The sequence below is a fragment of the Gouania willdenowi genome, chromosome 9 (assembly GCF_900634775.1).
Source record: "Gouania willdenowi chromosome 9, fGouWil2.1, whole genome shotgun sequence".
In the NCBI taxonomy this organism is placed as follows: Eukaryota; Metazoa; Chordata; class Actinopteri; order Blenniiformes; family Gobiesocidae; genus Gouania; species Gouania willdenowi.
In genome coordinates, this window is record NC_041052.1 from 41773405 (window position 1) to 41793401 (window position 19997).

Genomic DNA, 19997 nt, shown 5'->3' on the forward strand with positions numbered 1-19997 from the left:
TCATCATTGATGACTTTTTCCACTGTTTATTTTCTGATTCTGTGGCGTTGTTTTGGTACGTACCGTACTCCACCTGTATATCAGTGGATTCAGCTCAGCCTGTAGTTTCATGTAGGCTTTTCTTATAAAGATCTGTGTTTATTTTGTGAAGCTGAAAACTGAAAAAGTGTGAGTTTGTGGAGTTGTGGACTTTTCCCTCTTTGAACATAACGGCCTGGTGTGTGTGCTGTGAATGTGGGTTAGCTACAGTTTTAGCTTCTGTAGTTCCTTAGGATTACAGAGAGTTATAGAATATGTGATTTCATTCATTCTTTACAACATTGAGACCCGCGAGAGTCACGGAAACTGGAGCTGCCCCCGCCGGTGGGTCCAGTGGGGTTGAAGAGTTAAAATCTCCCCGCTTACCTTAGCCTACCATCCATCTTAGCCACAGAGCCCAGAGCCAAACTATGGATGTAGATTCCAGGAGCAGAGTCCTCCAGGGTCAGACAACAAACTCCAATCCCAAGACCAACACCAGCCTCTGGAATGAAGAACATGGTCAAAAGGCAGGAGTAACACACTGGAGTGAGAACCAATAACCATATTACATTCAACAGTCACACTGTAAATGATGTATACAGAATTTGTTTTTGGGCATCTGTGTCAAACTCATGGCCCGGGTGCCAAATTCGGTCCTTTGGAGTGTCTAATTTGGCCAGTAGGAGAAGGTAAAAATGACAGAGAAAACATGAATAACTGTGTAAATGAAATGCAACAATATTTGCAGGGACTCACAGTTTTCCCGTTACTGATATCGCACAATGGCTGCCATTTTTAACATTAAAATGTTGAAAAAACTTACAAAATCCTACAATTTTCCTCAAATTATTACATAATATTTCCCTTAATTACATAGAAAATGGTCACAAATCTAGGAAACTTGTGTAGATCCTGTTGGGACTGATATCTGTCACTTATTGATTGGATATTATCAATTTCTTACATATTTTGTATTTGTAGAAGTGTAAACAAAGACACAATAATGTTGAAATTACAGCTGGCGGGCTGGGGGCCACATGTGCGAATCTCAAAACAAACCCCTCCAAAAAAACACAGCTATAAACCATAATACACAAAATAACTCCCAAAACACCCAAGAAATTCACAAAACGTCAACAAAAGTAACAACAAAAACAAACCCATTAAAAACACACACAGATCAGTTACTGTATTATGAACAGAGATAAGTTTTTTAAATTTTGCCAATAAAGAGAAATGGGGATTTTTTTAGATTTTCAAAACTGATCAGAATCAGGATATTGATCCACGTCTTTGATTAAAACTTTGTCAAAATATGTTCAATACTTTTGACGTAATCCTGCTGACAGACAAACAAACAATGATGGAGGTAATAATAACAACAGAAACACACAATGACTTGAAAACAAAAATTCCCAAAATTAAAGAAAAATCCACAAAATGACTAAAAAATATCTTTGTTATTTCCTGTTTTAATGCTCAGATTTGTCACTATTCTAAATGCTGACATGAATGTTGATAATGTGGTCCTTGGATCAGTGAATAACATGTTTGTGCCCCCACTGGGATAAAAGTTGCCCATTCCTGCCATAGAGTATGACGTTGACGTGGGACTGGTTCTGGTTCTGTAGCGTCCCTAGGGTTTGGTTGAACCCAGGTTAAGAACCACTGCTCTGAAGCTTCAGGTGCTTTTTTAAGTTAGTCTTGTTGTCCTTGTACCAGTAGGTGTCAGCATACTGACAGTGGACTGGATTTAATCTGTTTAACAGAATGGACATCTTCTCCGCAGTAGTGTACCTCCACACTCCTGCAGGGGTGGACGGGCCATCTGGCATACCGGACATGGTCCGCTACGTGTTTTTTTTTTTTTTTGGCGAGCAAGTGGAGGCAAACATGGTGATAGGGGCCAAAAATGGCCAAAAGTGGCAAAAATGTGGCAAGAAAAGAGTAAAAAGTGACTAAAATGGACCAAAAGCAGTCAAGAGTGGCCTAAAAATGGGATAAAGAGGAACCAGGTGGTATGTAATGGTAAAAAGGTAACTTAAATGAGCAAATGTGGCAAACAATAGTGAAAAAGGACAAAAATATGGAGCAAAAAGAGGGAAAACGTAGGGAAAAAAGGAAACAAGTGTTATTTATTGGGCAAAAGTTCGTTTATTTGGATGAAAAGTAAAGAAAGAACAAAAATTGGATAAAAGTGTCAAAAATAAAACACATTAATAATATTTATTGGCAAAAGGAGCTAAAGTCTGTAAAAAAGTTTCAAAACTTTTAGAAAACGGGCAAAAATGGGACAAAAGGAAGTGGTCCTATTTTAAGGTTTTCTGGGGGAATAATAATTAAAATGAAGACTTAAAGAGCCACATGTTGAGAATCACTGACATAATAACAGCTACTACATGGTGTCACTGATAATGTAGATAATTTACTGGTGTGGATAGAAAATACCACAGATTAATTTTGGTCCCACCCCTCACTCCTGTAATAACAGTTTAAAACACAGAGCTAATGATCATTATTCATAATACGACACTTTATTACCATTGAACTCAACATAAATAATAAAGATGTGCCCCCCCCCCCCCCCCCCAACAACAGGTAATATTCAAAGAACAAACCTTTATTTAATGAGACCTCCATGATGACACAGTCTTTTGGCCCCAGACCAGGGCCCTTACGGCCCTCGGGCTCCTCGGGGGCTGGTGGGACAGGGGTCCCCCCCCCACTGGTGGTAGAGTTGGGGGAGCTGGAGCGACTGAGGAGGGTGGGGGTGGGACACGGGGTCAGGCTGAGGCTCCGTAGACGGGTTCTAATGGTCAGAGTCACCACTCCTTTCTTTAGTTGCTGATGAAGAAAACAACAGTTTTAATTTGGTTCTGTTTATTAAAAATATTCATCATAACTTTTGTCAAATTAATTTTTTTAAGTGTCAATAACTTGTCTAATAAATGTGACTAATACATGTGGACAAAAACTATATCCAAATATATTGATATTTTCATTAACTAATACACATGTTAAAAAATCAACTCATCTTACGCCAGGGTTTTTCAACCTTGGGGTTGTGACCCCATGTGGGGTCGCCTGAAATGTCTAATAATTAATTAAAAGAATAAAAGTTACTGATTCATTATTTAATTTTTCATTTAAAAATGAAAACAACACAATCTTACACAACTTTTACATTTGCACTTTCTCAAACATAAATCTAAAATGTATAATGTAAAAAATAAATAAATAAATGAAATAATGTAATATGATATAATAAAATATATTATATAGTATACAATAATAATAATAATTAAATAAATAATAAATAAATAATAAATAATATAATACAAATATATAATATAATATCAGAATAATAAATATTACATACTTATATAATAAATAATATAATGTAATTTAATATAAATGTTCACTAATCCTGTGTTTGTAACAGTATAATGAAAAACTAATTCTAGAAGGATAATAAAGTCAGACGTTTGTGATATTAAAATAAGCAGCTGGAGTCGAGTCACAATATGGAAAAATCTGCAGCTGATTTCATCAACAGATGGAAATGTTGGCTTTATTTTTCATTTTTCAACTTCAAATTTTGAACTTTGAGCGAGTAGGTCATGTGCAACCTAGTCGCTGGAATCACGCACGCTTGAAGGGAAGTCGCATCATTTACATTGACTTTGAACGTAATCTATTCGCTTTAGTCGCATTCGGTGTGAAAATGTGAAAACACCTTTATACTACAAACATTTGGCCCTACATGTCATATCAAAACAATTGTTAGGTTCTGTATTTTCTATTTTAATTAACTCTTTTGTATCATAACACTAAGACTTTAAAAAAGTTAGAATTTCCTCCTGTTATGTCTCCATTCCCCACCAGGGGGCACGCCCCACACTTTGAGAAGCACTGCCTTAGTGAGTGACAGACCTTAAAGTAGTATTACTGCAGTTTGAAATCTTTTTATGTAGATTTTGTTCCTTTGATTTGATGCCCTCCCCCGACCCCCGTGAGAGTGTTGGGGAGAACACGCCCCTTACCGAACATTGATTTAAAGGCGGGGCACATTATTGACGACACAAACAAATTGTTTGTACATAAACAAAGATGGATCCACCTTGAAGGTGTGTATGGCCTGTTGGTGTGTGAGACCCTGCAGAGACTCCCCGTTCACCTCCAGAACTTCATCTCCTGCACTCAGAGGAACATTAGCATTAGCATGTGTAGCGTATTGGGTCGGTGATAAAAACAACCTTCTTTGAGTCGCCCATCAGCTGCTGCTGCTCCGTGAGGAAAAATGGTTTTAACAAAAATCCCCATCTGACCACGAGCAGAATCCTGACCTCCTACGATGCTGAAGCCAAGACCCTGTGGAGGAAACACACACGCTAGCAGAGATGCTACCACTGTGTCACATTTAGACCACCTGACACATGTCGTCAGCTCACAAACATGAATGGATCATACTAACACATTTACAGGAGATCACACGTACTTCAGTCTCAAAACATTATCATTTTTTACCATTTGTTCCGTGATTATTCAATAGTCACACTGTAAATTACACCAGGGAAATATATCAATATAACCTTTATCAATATATTTTTATTTTAAAATGTATTTTTGTATTAAAATACTTGTTTTAGGAGTCGCTGCTTTCACTACTTCTCATACAATTACAGTTACGTAGATGATTTCTGAGTAGATCTTAAACCAGACCTTCATCTAAACAAGCCACACGACAGAACTCACTCACACGTGCTGTCCTTTAGAGGAGAAAAAGACAAAGTGTCACATATTGTGTCACTTTGTCTTTCTGGTCAGACTTTATTTGAATTAAAATGATTGTGATTTACATAATATATTGACATTTTGAGAAAACATATATCACTAGTTGACATGTCTCTGCTCCGAACTTTGATGAGAATTGATGTTTTATTTTGTTTTTTTTCTCAAAATTTTACTAGTTTGTGTAAAATTTAAAAAATGTGTTGTCTTATATTTTCTAAAAGAACATTTTTAAAAGTCGACTCTATACACGACGTTACATTTCATTACCTTAAATATGAGGTGAAATCCCAGCAGTAAAAGGCTGTCGGAGCATTTTTGTGGTTGACTGTGGAATGTAGCATTAGCTTAGCGCTTATTACGGCTCCTCACGACAGGGTTCATTCTCCTGTGACTGTGGGGTCTGTGGTGTGTGTGTTGTGGTGTGTTGTGGTGGGTGTGTTGTGTTGTGTTGTGTTGTGGTGTGTTGTGTTGTGGTGTGTGTGTTGTGTTGTGTTGTGGTGTGTTGTGGTGTGTTGTGGTGTGTTGTGGGTGTTGTGTGTTGTGTTGTGTGTGGTGTGTTGTGGTGTGTTGTGGTGTGTTGTGTTGTGGTGTGTTGTGGTGTGTGTGTTGTGGTGGTTGTGTTGTGTGGTGTGTTGTGGGTGTGTTGTGGTGTGGTGTGTGTGTGTGGTGTGTGTGTGGTGTGTTGGTGTTGTGTTGTGTTGTGGTGTGTTGTGTGTGTTTTGGTGTGTTGTGTTGTGTGTTTTGTGGTGTGTTTGTGGTGTGTTGTGTGTGTTGTGGTGTGTGTGGTGTGTGTGTTGGTTGTGTGTGTTGGGTGTGTTTGTGGTGTGTGTGTTGTGTGTTGTGTTTGTGTTGTGTTGTGGTGTGGTGTGGTGTGTTTGTGGTGTTGTGGTGTGTTGGGTGTTGTTGTGGTGTGGTGTGTTGGGTGTGTGTGTTGTGGTGTGTTGTGTTGTGTTGTGGTGTGTGTTGTGGTGTGGTGTGTTGTGGTGTGGTTGTGTTGTGTGTTGTGGTGTGTTGTGGGGTGTTGTGTTGTGGTGTGTTGTGGTGTGGTGGTTGTGGTGTGTGTTTGGTGGGTGTGTTGTGTTGTGTTGTGTTGTGTTGTGGTGTGTTGTGTTTGTGGTGTTGTGGTGTGTTGTGGTTGTGGTGTGTTGTGGTGTGTTGTGGTGTGTTTGTGGTTGTGTTGTGTGTTGTGGTTGTTTGTGTTGTGTTGTGGTGTGTTGTGTTGTGTGGTGTGTGTGGTGTGTTGTGGTGGTTGTGTTGTGGGTGTGTGTTGTGTGGTGTGTTGTGTTGTGGTGTGTTGTGTGTGTTGTGGTGTGTTTTGTGTTTGTGGGTGTGTTTGTGGTGTGTTGTGTGTGGTGTGTTGTGGTGTGTTGTGTTGTTGGTGTGTTGTGGTGTGTTGTGGTGTGTGTTGTTGTGTGTGTGTTGTGTTGTGTTGTGTGTGGTTGTGTTGTTGTTGTGTGTGTGTTGTGGTGTGTTGTGTGTGTTGTGGTGTGGTGTGTTGTGGTGTGTTGTGGTGTGTTGTGTGTTGTGTGTGTGTGTGTGTGTGTGTTGTGGTGTGTGTGTGTGTTGTGGTTGTGTGTGTGTGTGTGTGTGTGTGGTGTGTGTTGTGTTGTGGTGTGTTGTGGTGTGTTGTGGTGTGTGGTGGTGTGTTGTGTTGTGGTGTGTTGTGGTGTGTTGTGTTGTGTTGTGGTGTGTTGTGTGTTGTGGTGTGTTGTGGTGTGTTGTGGTGTGTTGTGGTGTGTTGTGTTGTGTTGTGTGTGTTGTGTTGTGGTGTGTTGTGTTGTGTTGTGTTCTGTCAGAAACCCACAATGTTTGAGCTTTGGAACCACGTGGATGTTCTACCTCTTCTATCTTTCTGAACATGTTCAGATGTGTGTTTTCTATGATTTACAGGATGAACCTGCAGGTCAGGTTGGGATAAGGAGGTGTAGGGCAGACATAGGAAACTGGCGGTCCGGGGGCCACATGTGGCCCTTGGTCTAATTTTGTTCGTCCCCAAAACAAAACGGTTGCTCATGAAGTTGGAAGTTAAATGAAGCCAAACATCACACACAAAAGTCCAGAAACACAGAAAATGATTACAAAGACACACTAAACAACCACTTAACACAAAATGGACTTCAAAACACACAAAATTGCACAAAATGACACAAAAACTATAGCAAAAACACACATAATGACTCAAAAAACACTCACAAAGGAACCAAAAATTCACTATTGTGAAAACACACAAAAACACCATGTGTTAATGCTCAGATTGGTCATTATTCTAAATGCTGACATGAATGTTGATCATGTGTGTCACTGGGAGTGAGGCCCAAGGCCAACACAGGATGACTTGATAATAATGGATCATGTTTTTCTGCAGTCAGTGTCTTCTCCTCGTCCTTCTCTCTCTGCTCTGTTTCAGGTGTCGTGAAGCTGATGATGTCACTTCCTGATCTGTGGTTCACGGCTCAACTAGTCTGGAACATTCTGATGTTCTATCTCTCTATCCTGTTCTGTTGGTGCTTCTGTCCACTAACCACAACCAGTCCACGCAGATGGCTGCCACCTCTGAACCTGGAGATTTCTACCAGGGAGTTGTTTCTTCCCACTGTCGCTAAATGCTTGTTCATGTGGATCTTGTTGGGTTTTTTCTTTCTTATTATAAATATGATATCTTGATAAGTGCATTGAGATGACTTTGTTGTAAATTGCACTATACAAATAAAGTTGAATATGAAGCCCAACATAACACAAAACTTGAGAAACACAGAAAACGACAACAAAATGCACAAAATGACAACAATAACACAAAAAAAACAAGAAAACACACATAATGACTTGAAAAATACACAAAAGGGAAAAACAAAATTTGCCATATTAACAAGGAATTAAGAAAATAGACAAAATAAACACACAAAATGTCTGAAAACTGAAAAAGTAAACGCACACAAAAGGACTACAAAGACAAAAGCTTATGTTGTTTATTGTGTTAATGCTCAGATTGGTCATTATTCGTGGCCCTTGGATCAGACATGTTTTGTTTAAATAGGTGGATACTGCAGTTGTCTGCTTGTAATTCTCAATTAAAAAAGTACTTAAACAACAGACGAGTGATTTAAAAAATAAAGTAAAAGAAAGCAAGTTAAAGAAAAAGTTAGATCATAAAAACGTGCTGTCATAGTGAGTTCAGAGAAAAACACACAGTGTGTGTGAGCTTCATTAACACGTGTGTGTGTGACCGTGAAAAGGATCACTCACCTTTCCCTGGCCTTTCATCAGCACTATACTGGAGATAATAGACGGCTGGGACAGTCGCCATGGCGACTCCACCTGAACTGTGCTCAGGGAGCGAGTAGATTTCTTAATGATCTGATATTCCTTTAAGAAAAAAAGAAATAAAATCACACAAATTCATCTTCAGAGAGTGATTTTAAGCCATTAACAATGACAATAATACAATAATAAAGCATTTAAACAGTTTTAAACACCACGTTTATTATGTTAGTGCTGAAAGGATCATCATGGTGTTTATTCATCACACTGGGCAACATCAGCTGGGTTTCAATGAGTGGAAACCACTTAAAAAAAAGGTTTATATGACGCACACACACACACACACACTTATAGAATTAAAAAGCCTCATTATGCAGTAATTAGTAGGCAGCTCGTATCGTTGTCACAACAGTCAACGTAGAATGAGAGCGTATGCTTTGATGTGTGTGTGTCATAAGAATTTATTGCCATTTGAAAAACCAACTGCAGAGGAAAATAACTGGCGGCGCCCCAAAGTAAACACAAAAATACACAAAAAAACAGACTAAAATAATCAAAATCACTCAAAAAGAACACACAAAATTATGACTGAAATAGCCAGAAATACATAAAACAACAACAAAAAAACAAAAAAAAACTTTAAGAAAAATGTTTGTTGGACAGGCAACTTTTGTTAAATGTACATTTCTCTAGTGTTGTGTTCAAGACCACACTATCAGAGACCAAGACTTTCAGGAGCCGAGAACGAGTCAAGACCATAAACATTCTTTTTTAATTAAAAAAATATATAAATAAATAAAATTATGACAAGGTTCGACAGTTAAATAACATTCTCTCTTTAGTTTTAGTTTCTTTTAAATACATTTGACGGACAAATAAGGTGCCTGCAAAAAATTAACTAAAATATTAAAACTGCTACTGATAAATTCACAATTATTCTACATATTTGAAAACAATATTTTTATGTCAGCTGAATGTACAGCAAGTGTTTCTGCTAAGAAATAACATGGTTGGTCACCTACACACCACAGAGTGTTTCCTCTTTGCTCTGCTTTTACAAATGTATTCTTTGTGGTTCGTGAAACCAAATTTCACAACCAACAAGTTAGCGGACATGTTTAGCTCCGCCTCTCTCTCCTGCTTGTGTGTGTGAGTGTGTGTCACACGTCACTCAGTCACATTAAGGAGGGTTGTGGTCATTATACAGGGTGGATTAAAAAATTAATAAAGGATTGTTTTATCCCGTTATTATCACATTATAAAAAAGTTTAAAAATAGCAGGAATTAGTGCTGGTCTCCAACGGTCTAGAGGGAAAATCCCGAGTCCGAGACAAGACCGAGACCTTTAAAATTTGGTCTCGAGACCAAGACCGGTCTGGACTACTACACACTACATCCGCGTCACTGTTTTACTATTTTTGTGATTGTGCAATGTTACAGTAAATTATACATTTTTATGAAAAAACAAATGCTACCATTTATTTTGAAATGTGAGACTTATTACAATCATAAAATCATACGTATTATGTGTTAAAATTTAACCCATTCTAATGACACTTAAAGCCTTATTTTTAGATTCATGAATTTAATGCTTTTTAAAACTTTTTAAGGATCTGCAGGAACGCTGGTATATGATATCCTTAAATGCAGATGGGTTATTCCATGTCCAATCAACAAATGGCCTAAATATACTGTACATGCAGTTCATACATGACCATATTTCTCCAACTGATAAGCATTCCTTACTTATTAAAAGCATGGAATTGTTTACTGTAATTTGGGAAAACCAGAATGCTTTTGGAAAAAAGTGAAACTAGGAATGTTCAGAGATGATTCAGCAGCAGAAATAACATTTCCAGAAAACTAATTGTGTATTTTACAAATTGAAATTCCATAAATACTGTTTTGTGATTGAAATTGATTTCTTAAATTATGATTGCTTTCCATAACTCTCATATTTTGGGAAAAACGACCAGTATAATTGTGAACACTTCATTTAACTGGTTTCCAAAGCAGCATTTAATTACTGTTATGATAATGATGATGGATTTATATTAATGCATTTTGAAGGAAAAACACCACAAAAAAGAAAAAATGTAGAACATGAGAAATGTGTTCATAATAAATATTGTGTTTTAAAAAAAAGAAAGTTTTTCTGATTGGTTCTATCTGCATAAGAACAGGATGTGGTTCTCATGTGGTCCAGTTGTAAAGCAGTAATCTAAAGAAGTAACTTGTGTTGGACACACTGATGTCGCTCCATAACATCTCAACCACATGCTGATTATAATGTAAACAGTCTAGAACGTTAAGTCCAGAAAACAAGATTAAATCTCAATATATTCAACCACCAGACATCGTAGATCCACGAGCACCCTTCAGTCTAACGCTGATGAGTCAGCAGTATTTTAAACTTATTTACAGAGGCAGAGACTGAGCAGAATGCTCGGTAATAAGGTGGTGTACTGTAACCTTGGGGTCATGAGACACAGGGTAGGGGTCACCAGATGCCTTCAGGAAACTACAAATATTTTTTTTGAACAATTTGAGCTTTTTACAATTTTTTTATAACTACACCAAACTCACCATATTTTAACCTATTTTCATCAATTTTTCTTGCCATATTTTTGCTCCTTTAATGTATTTTTGCTACATTTCTGACACTTTTATATCACATTTCAATGTGTTTTCTACACATTTTTTCCACTTTCCAGACATGTTCAGCACTTATATAATGTCACATATGTTGACACATTATTGTCACTTTTAACCTCTTTTCACCATATTTCATGATTATTTTTGCCTATTTAACCATGTTCATTATTTTTCATGCCCATTATTTGCCAGTTTAAATAATTTGTTCTAATATTGACACTTTGAACCCTTTTTACCACTTTTTCTGTCCATTTTTATCCACTAATTTCATATTAGACAACTTTTAACCATTTCTCTGGTTTTTAAAATCCCATTTTCACTTTTGGTCACTTTAAATTTATTAGTGATTAAAACCATGATTTCCATCTTTAAGATGACTATAATAATAATAATAATAAACGTTCCTGGATAACAGTGGATATTATTCAGATGAATAAATAAATGTGGTTATCACAGATTCATAGAACAATGGACCATCATTTTACTGACTTTATGGATGGACCCCAAACATCTCTCCCCTTTATTCCCCCTTATAGATTCAACTGTATTTTATCAATCACTAAATATACATGTTGGTGCTCATAGGGTTAAATCCCAGGTGCGGAGGCGTCCTCACCTGTCCTCACTCAGCTGTGTCCAGCTGCTGAGGGAGGGAGTGTTTCCGTCGACCAGCTGGAGGCTTTTCCACCACTTCACACACTCCCACACCGTTCTCCACAAACAGCTCGTCATCCTCGCCCACCGACTCCAGGCGAGAGCTCGCTGCTGATTCAGCAAAACAACAAATTGCTTCTGAAACTCTTTGAACACATACAGCAACACTGAAAAACTCCCAAAAGAAAAGTTTAAAGATAGGGACAGAAATGTTGGTCCTTGAAATTAATTCATCAACTGGGTGATGCAGCCCTAAAATGTGGGCGTTTCCACTTAAATCCAGCCGTACGCATCATTATGTGATTCTTTAATGGACTTAAGGGCTTTTTCTCTTACGCGCTTCTGAACTTTGAATAAATTCAGCGTCCCAGAAAAGAGAAACATTATATCGCACTAGAAGTTAGGATGCAGTATACCAATAATATAATTATATAAAGCTTCAAAAACTTTTTAAAAAAGTGCACCAACCTTGGGAACGGTTTGAAATCTTGGTGGGTGTGGGGCTGCTGCAGGGTCCTTTGGGTGCCCCACCCTGTCCCTGACTCTGCTCGTTCAGCTTCTCCTGGCTGGACAACTGCAAACAAAGAGATGTATTTATTATAACGGCAGACATCAATGAAGGAAGCCATGGGTTCAAACATCAGTACAGTGTGACCTGTGCCCACCATGTGTGAGCTGTGTAGACTGGAGCTGCTGTTGGAGGTGTGCGGGAGGCGTGGTGGAGCCGTTTGAGAAGCAGACGATGAACTGCAGGTGCTCACCAGGTCTGGTAAACTGGTGGACGGGAAGCGTTCAAATCCCACATCTGAGTCCTCCTGACGGGCCACAGGAAGAGGTTAAAGGTCACAAATGTCATATGGTATTCTTTAAAGGTCCCATATTACACAAACTACACTTTTCTAATAGTAATATGTATTATTAGCCTCATTGTGAAGTGGAAATGTATGATACCTCCATCCCTTGTTTGCTCTACATTTTGTGAAATGTGTGCTCAGACAGGCAGGTTTGAGTTTGCTCTGTTTGTGATGTCATAAGAGGAATAGCTCCTCCTACCGACCCTCCCTCTGCCCTGTCGGCTGCGTCCAGTAACACAGCACTCAGTGACTGTTTTTATCTTTGCTAAACGTTTGTATGTGTACCTGGCTTTACACTGAAAACATGGGCCTGTACAGAGCTAGCTTAGCTTAGCTCAAAGCAGGGTTGGGCTCAATTATAACTGTGAATGTACAATTGATAATGTATTACAATTATGACATAATTACAACTGTAATTGCAATTATTATTTTTTGCTGTTTTAATTAAATCATAATTAAATTAAAAAAACTGTCAATTACAAATCAATAAAACAAAAACTGTGGAATCGTGTTACAGTTCTATGACTTACACATATGTAGGTAATAATTATAAAAAATTATGTTTCATATGAAGTTTTCCCACTACCATTTAAAAAAATAAAATAAATCTAAGGGTAAAGTGACAGAAAAAAGGCTCAAACAAACCAAAAATATGAAAACCAATATTTTCATGGATAAAGAACATAACCAATAGATGAGAAACTAATTAGATGATAGATAATATTTATTAGTGTATTTTACAGCAGATTTAAAACATGGGTCAAACTGAGCTGTTACTAACCATTAGCATTAGAGAGGCTAACAGAAAGCTACGCAAGAAGAAGGTCACGTTTTATGGCCTTATCTATTAAAGACTTGGTCATTGTAATTTAACTTTAGTAATTGAGAATGTAATTGTAATAATAATAAAAATAATAATACATATAATTAACATTTTCATTTGAAAAAATGCCGGTCACCTTAATCGTAATTGAGTTGTAATTAAACATGGATAATTGAAGATGTAATTGTAATTGAAAAATGTAATTGAGTCTCACCCTGGCTCAAAGACTCAAGATAAAACTTGACGCGGTACAAACACTTTATGACTCAAGCACAAATGTGGAATAATATAATTTTGTGTGTTTATTTTTTTACTGCATAAGCCTAACTAGCATGATTAGCTGCTAGCTCTTAAAATGTCAGTGTGACATTAGCATGGAAGCTAACACTGCTCAGTTACTGTTTCCAACGTTACAAGCAAGAGCAAATACCGTAATATCAGGAGATATTCAATATCAGATATTGTACCGCTAACGAAACTGAGTGGGCGTGGCCAGACCCTGCTCATTAGCATACCATGAAGTGTATTCAGACACAGACTGTTCTGAAGGAGCTCATGTGATAAACTTTGTAGAACGCTTGGAGCCTGATACATAACAACGGCCCAAAACGTATCAAGACCTGAATTGTGATTAAAACATGTTTTAATAAAACCCAAACTATAATAACTGGTCAATAATGTAACAAGATGCTGAGCCAAAAATGTAAAAAAAAAAGAAATATATATATATATATATATATATATATATACACACACACAAACACACATTATAGTTAGCAACAATTTTACCTTGGACAGCAATAATATATAATATGTATATAATGGTATACATTATTACATTATATGAATACTTAATAAAATATAATGAAAGGCATGTGTTGTGATAGAGAATATTATTAATTTAAATATTGCCACACTATGTATTATATTTAAAACTTAATTCATGAAATTTGTGTAGTAAATGATAAATATTATTATATTAATATTATGTACACGTCATGTACATGTACAGTAGATGCTTTTGCTTCAACCTACACACTTTAAGCTCATTAGTTGGACAATTGAGTTCTGTTTGTTCTGTTTTTCTGCAGACTGCCAAAATAAAATTCAAATTGAGCAGTTGTGACATTTTGGCTTTTATTAAAAAATTTTAAAAATTACATTTCAGGCTCAGCAACCGGTTATATTATTGAACAGTTATTACTTTTATTTTATTATTTTACGTTTTTTTTTAATAACAATTTGGGTCTAATTACATTTCAGGTCGTTGTTACACATCAGGCTCTACCAGGGCTACTGAGACCTATGTGAATGTTAGAAACTGTATATTTATAATATGAGACCTTTAAGATGTTAGAAACACTGACCCTGCTCGCCACAACCAGCTGAACGAGTCCAGTCGTAGAACGTAGAACAGCTCCAGCTTCCTGATGAGTGAGACCCACTAACGACTGACCGTTAATCATCAGTAACTCATCACCAGCGTGGAGACGACCATCTCTGAACAACACGTATAAAACACAGCACATACACAACATGTTAGTGTACCATGGGAAAAAACAAGCATAAACACTCCTATAAAAGTACTACATGTGATGACCTACCTGTGAATAGCCCCTCCTTCCTCTATTCGAGCTATGATAATGCCATGAGGCGAGCGCTTAGAGCCCCGCCCCCCTGTGATCTGGATACCAAGGCCATCCTGGCCCTTCACCATGTGCATCTTCCAGATATGGCTTCCCTCTCGGGACTAAAAACAAACACACAAAACACATCTAAACACTGGAAGAATGACAAAAACAACATATTCCATCCACCCATGATCAATGAATATATGATATTGATGAAATCAACATTAATTTAAAAAGGTGTTGCTATTGATTTGCTTTGAAAAAGACGAATGCTTTTTCTGCTCCAAAACTTGACGACACTGCTACTAATTATTAGGATGTAGGGCTGTGCAGTGTAATCAAAATTTGATTACAATTTTGATTATTACACCCAACAATCGAGAAAAAACGCTTATATTTTTAAAAATAATAATATTGTCAGTATCGTTTTTTTAATTTATATTTTATATATGTTTTGTTTGCTAAATAAAACAAACTTCCACAGTTTTGGACATCTACTAATAATAAAGCGTGGCACACATCGATTATTAATACCAACTTTTGAGTTGTTTAATGCATGCACATGCTAGCTCCTCTGCCACGCCCCTCTCAAAGCTAAAGCTAGCCTAGCCTGCAGGCTAACACAAGTGTCAGTGCCCAATCCTCTCGCCGACCTGGTCCTTTCAGATCCTTTCGACGTACGGCCGGTAACTACGTCACTTCCTTTACTGGGACGTGATATTTGAATGTAAGCCGACCATACGACGTTTGTTAAATATTTTAATAGTACACATTTAAATATGTATCTGTTTTGTGGTGTTTTTGATTGGTAATTAAAAAACAAGTTTGGATGAACTACGGCTGGGTCCTACGGAACATCTCTGCACCGAACAGCACGTCCCATGTTCTCGAGAATTCAGTCAAATGACTCGGTTCCACCGAATAAAAAAAAGGTCTGAGAGGATCTTGACATTCGTTCATAGAATATCTATGTCAGACCAGCCTGTCATTGCCCGATCCCGTTAGATCTCTGAAGCTAAGCACGTCTGGTCCTGGTTAGTAGTTGGATGGGAGACCACTGAGAATTCCAGGTGCCACAGTGGGGTGGCAGTCACCCAGTGGTATCTGTCATTGTGCCCTTGGGCAAGGCACTTCACCTACATTGCCTAGTATGAATGTAGTGTGTGAGTGAGTGTTGGTGGTGGTCGGAGGGGCCGATGGCGCACTATGGCAGCCTCGCTTCCGTCAGTCTGCCCCAGGGCAGCTGTGGCTACAATAGTAGTTTACCACCACTAAGTGTGGAGTGAAAGAATAATGCCTTAATTCTGTAAAGCGACTTTGAGTGTCTATGATAAAGCGCTATATAAAACTGATGCATTATTATTATTATTACAGCCCCATTTAACGGAGGAGTAGTCATTTGTGGCACATACGAAGTAATGGGCCCCATTTATATATTGGTATGTGTCAATGATTCGGTAACTGTCGCAATATTTGACTCACAAATAAATGAGAAAACGACTTTAATGGAAATTGTCAAAAAAGCCCCGGTCCCCTTGGGTCCCTAATGGAATTGTGCGAGGCATAATCATAATCTACGTTGAATTACCTTTGAAACAATATATCACGTGACTATGTCCCCATAAATTTGGAAATCACTGGAAATGGGGGGTGGACCCCCGGGCAAATCTAAAATCAACAAATAAAATGGATGGACAGATTTGCTATCAATATAAATGTCTGGTCCCCCCAAATCGCGCCCACTCGAGCCAAAACCAATTTTTGGGCCAAAAAAAGTGTTCATTTTCTGAAACATGTGGCATCAGCAGACAGGTCCTAATATGTGCTCAGCTTTCAGATACAGTCCAAAATGTGCCCTCTGGACCCCAGAAGGTTTTCCTCTGCCAGGGGTAACCTCTGTCAATGGATGGAATTACAATCCACCTTAAACATGGAGTATTTTATTTTGAAAATTATCCGGATATTTCATTCTGTGTCTATGCACTACTTCCTGTCCCGCACAAGCTTGTTTTTGTTAAGTTGCTGCAGCACAGCTCCAGCGTCCAGCAGAAACAGAAGGTCTGAGTATCTGCTGTAGTGGGATCAGCATGACTCAGCAGTTACGAATGCGGTGGAAACTGGGGGTAAATTGTGTGTTGGATGTACCAGCTGTCAGTGTCTTTCTTCTACTGACCCAGATGTTAAACACAATCCCCCATTCTGGTATCAGACTGGTGATCCCACTTATCCTCTCACACATCTGTCATTAAATCTGTTCACAAACAACACCTGACAAAGATCAACTATGACATCACGACCATCAAGGGAGTCAATGTTGAATGTGTTCAATCCTACAAGTACCTTGGGACCATCATTGATGACACTCTGAACTTTGAGGAGAACTGTGTGTAAAAGTAGTCACCAGCGTCTTCACTGCTTAAGGAAACTGTCCTACCTCCACATGTACAAAACTAGGATGTTTTACTGTGCGTTTATTGAATCTGTTTTATCTTTTTGTCTGGTGTCATGGTTTGGCATGGGGGACCTCTGAAGGACAGACGCCTCAGCGTGGAGTACTGTACTCCTGGATCACCTGCTCCATTACAGCAGATACCTCCCACCCTCTATCTGCAGGTTCCAGCTCCTTCCATCAGGTCGGAGGTTCAGGGTCCCAAGGAGCAGAACAAAGTGCTACAGGAACAGCTTTGTTCCAGAAACAGTTGTTCTTTTAAAAAAGTAATAGTTTTAGATACGTATTTATTTATTTATTTATAGTAGTTTTATCCTTTTATTGTCTTTTACTGTGATGCTGTAATGATCTTTTAATTGCTCAGTTGCCCTTTTTTCCGTCGGTCCTGGTCAGCCTGCGAGTACAATGTCGTGTTGTGAATTGTCTGTTTTTGTCAGTGCTTTGTGGTCTGTTGTTTTAATGTCAATGTAGATGCAGTCCTGTGTTTTTCACTGTAAAACAAATCTACCTATGGGTATTAATAAAGTCACCTGAACCTGAACCTGCTTCATTAAACGAGGATTTCAATGTTTTTTCTATTTCTATTTGTATTTACAGTTGCTCTTTGTATCACAGATTTATTACAAGTGGAATGAAAGTATTTATTTATTTATTATTAATTTTATTTCATCATTTCCGGTCATCTCTTGTATTTTCAGTTCATGTTCTAATCAAGATCATTAACATCATTATCATTTTAAACGAAAAATAAACACGTACCCCCATTTGAAAAACACTGGATATTTTATTTTATCCCACAGTGGGGAAATTCACATATTACAGAAGCCAAAGACAAAACAAAATATATATATATATATATATATATATATATATATATATATATATAGCCCAGCCCTAATATCAACTCATATGTAAGACATGTCCAGTTTGTGGTTTAATCCTCTGAGATAAGCTGTAGTTGTTGCTCTGAGGATGAACAATGTCAAAAAAAATTCAATAACGAAAGTGTGTGTGTGTGTGTGTGTGTGTGTGTGTGTGTGTGTGTGTGTGTGTGTGTGTGTGTGAGTGTGTGCGTGCGTGTGTATGGGGGGTTAATCCAATTCTAAATTCACACACACCAGTCTAACACACGTGTACGTGTCTAACTTTCACTAAACTTACCTAATGTCAGTAGTTAGGTGTATAAGCTATAGTGATCAGGTGACAGACGTGTACACGCGTGCACGTCTGTAAGTGTGTGTGTGTGTGTGTGTGTGTTGTATTCTGTCCAATCACAGCAATGATCTGACTCAGAGTGTAACACTACAGTCACTACCACTCTATGGACGGGTGTCGTGACACAGACTGTAACCAGATTAAATAGTGGTCTGTTATACACTCACACTCACACACACACTTACATACCTGTACACGTGTACACGCCTGCACGCGTAAGCGCCTAATATTATGTGTTAACATGTCACGTAGGCACTACGTGACATGTTACCTGACATTGTGTGTGTGTGTGTGTGTGTTTGTGTGTGTGCGTGTGTGTTTCTCACCTGGTTGAATGATTGGCTGCTCTCTAACATCTGGCTGTGACATCTGGCCGGCAGCGTGGCGGTGCTGTGGCGCTGGGGTAACGGTCTGCTTTGAGGAAAGCCGTCATGACCCTTTACGTCATCGACGGGGACGATACAGCCCGAGTCCCTCGCTGGCAGAGTGACATCGGTCTCCGCAGGAAGTGTCTCACCACCACTGACGCCGTTGTAACAGTGGTGAGGGTCCAAACCAGTTTTGGTCACGTGATCAAGGTTCAAAGATGAGCGAGACACGACACCAAACTTGCGTGTCCGTTTGCAGTTGGACGAGCCTTCGATAGAGTCGGTGCTGATGTCGTCCCGGTCGTCACAGCTTTCAACGCTAACAGACGCTGAGAAACTTTCACCAACGTCACACGGAGGAAGTGGAGCCTTTCTCTTGACCCGCCGCAGCAGGACCATGTAGATGGAGCCCCCACTCCAGCACTGGTCCGCCAGGTAACTAGTACACAATCATTAGAAGAGAATTTTATTGTCATTGCACATGTCCCTCCCAATTACATTTAAGGACACTTCAGAGATTCAAGCCAAAGAGACAGTTATCATAAAAACTACATAAGGTACAGTAAAAGTCTGTCAGTATACAAGTGTATGGTATAACCTATTAGAAAAACACCAGCGTTAATTATCATACGACACATGACCTTATACTTCCAGTACATGCAATCTTGTCATTATCAACATTACCACGTTAAAGTGTACCTGTAGAAAAAATGTGTGGCCCCCACAGAAAGAGTGTGTGTCTTGAGCCTTAGTTATTGTCAAAGTCAGGAGCCCCGCCAAGGGCCCCAGGAGCACCATCATACCTGTATGCAGCGCACACAACCCCGAGGCAGCAGAGCCGCAGGGCACCGTCAAAGCAGGGGCCACCCCACGCCGCACCTGCAGGAATGCAAGGGCACGGCCCACACCGCCCGCACCAGACCAATGCCAAGACCGGCCCAGCCAGCAGGCCAAGCCCGCCGGACCCCAAGGGCACCTCCCGGACCAGGAACCCCCAAGGGCACCCCCCGGGCCAGGAACCCCCAAGGGCGAGCATCCGGGCGAAGCCCACCGGGGAGAGCCCCCCACCCCAGCCACCATCCCGCAAGCCACGAAGCGACGCCCCCTACCGGCCTGCGATTGACCGACAGCCGCCACCACGAGAAGGAGGCAGACCAACAACACACACCTGGTGTGGTATAGCAGCCCCCAGCCAACGGTGCCCGGACCCACCCATCGGCCCGCAGATAGCAGGACAGACCCACCAGGGGATCGACAGATGTAACTTTGGCTTGG

General features: G+C 39.2%; 1 protein-coding gene across 1 annotated transcript in view; it reads right to left on the reverse strand.

Annotated features, from left to right (window-relative positions):
- The window catches only part of pdzd2 (PDZ domain containing 2), a 68651-nt gene that overhangs the window by 18812 nt on the left and 29842 nt on the right, over window positions 1-19997 (reverse strand). Inside the window, 11 exon segments of the mRNA XM_028456353.1 lie at window positions 406-523; window positions 2640-2865; window positions 4142-4215; window positions 4278-4392; window positions 8059-8178; window positions 11345-11493; window positions 11851-11956; window positions 12048-12197; window positions 14427-14559; window positions 14664-14809; window positions 18681-19161. Coding sequence (XP_028312154.1) covers window positions 406-523; window positions 2640-2865; window positions 4142-4215; window positions 4278-4392; window positions 8059-8178; window positions 11345-11493; window positions 11851-11956; window positions 12048-12197; window positions 14427-14559; window positions 14664-14809; window positions 18681-19161 — 1818 coding nt within the window.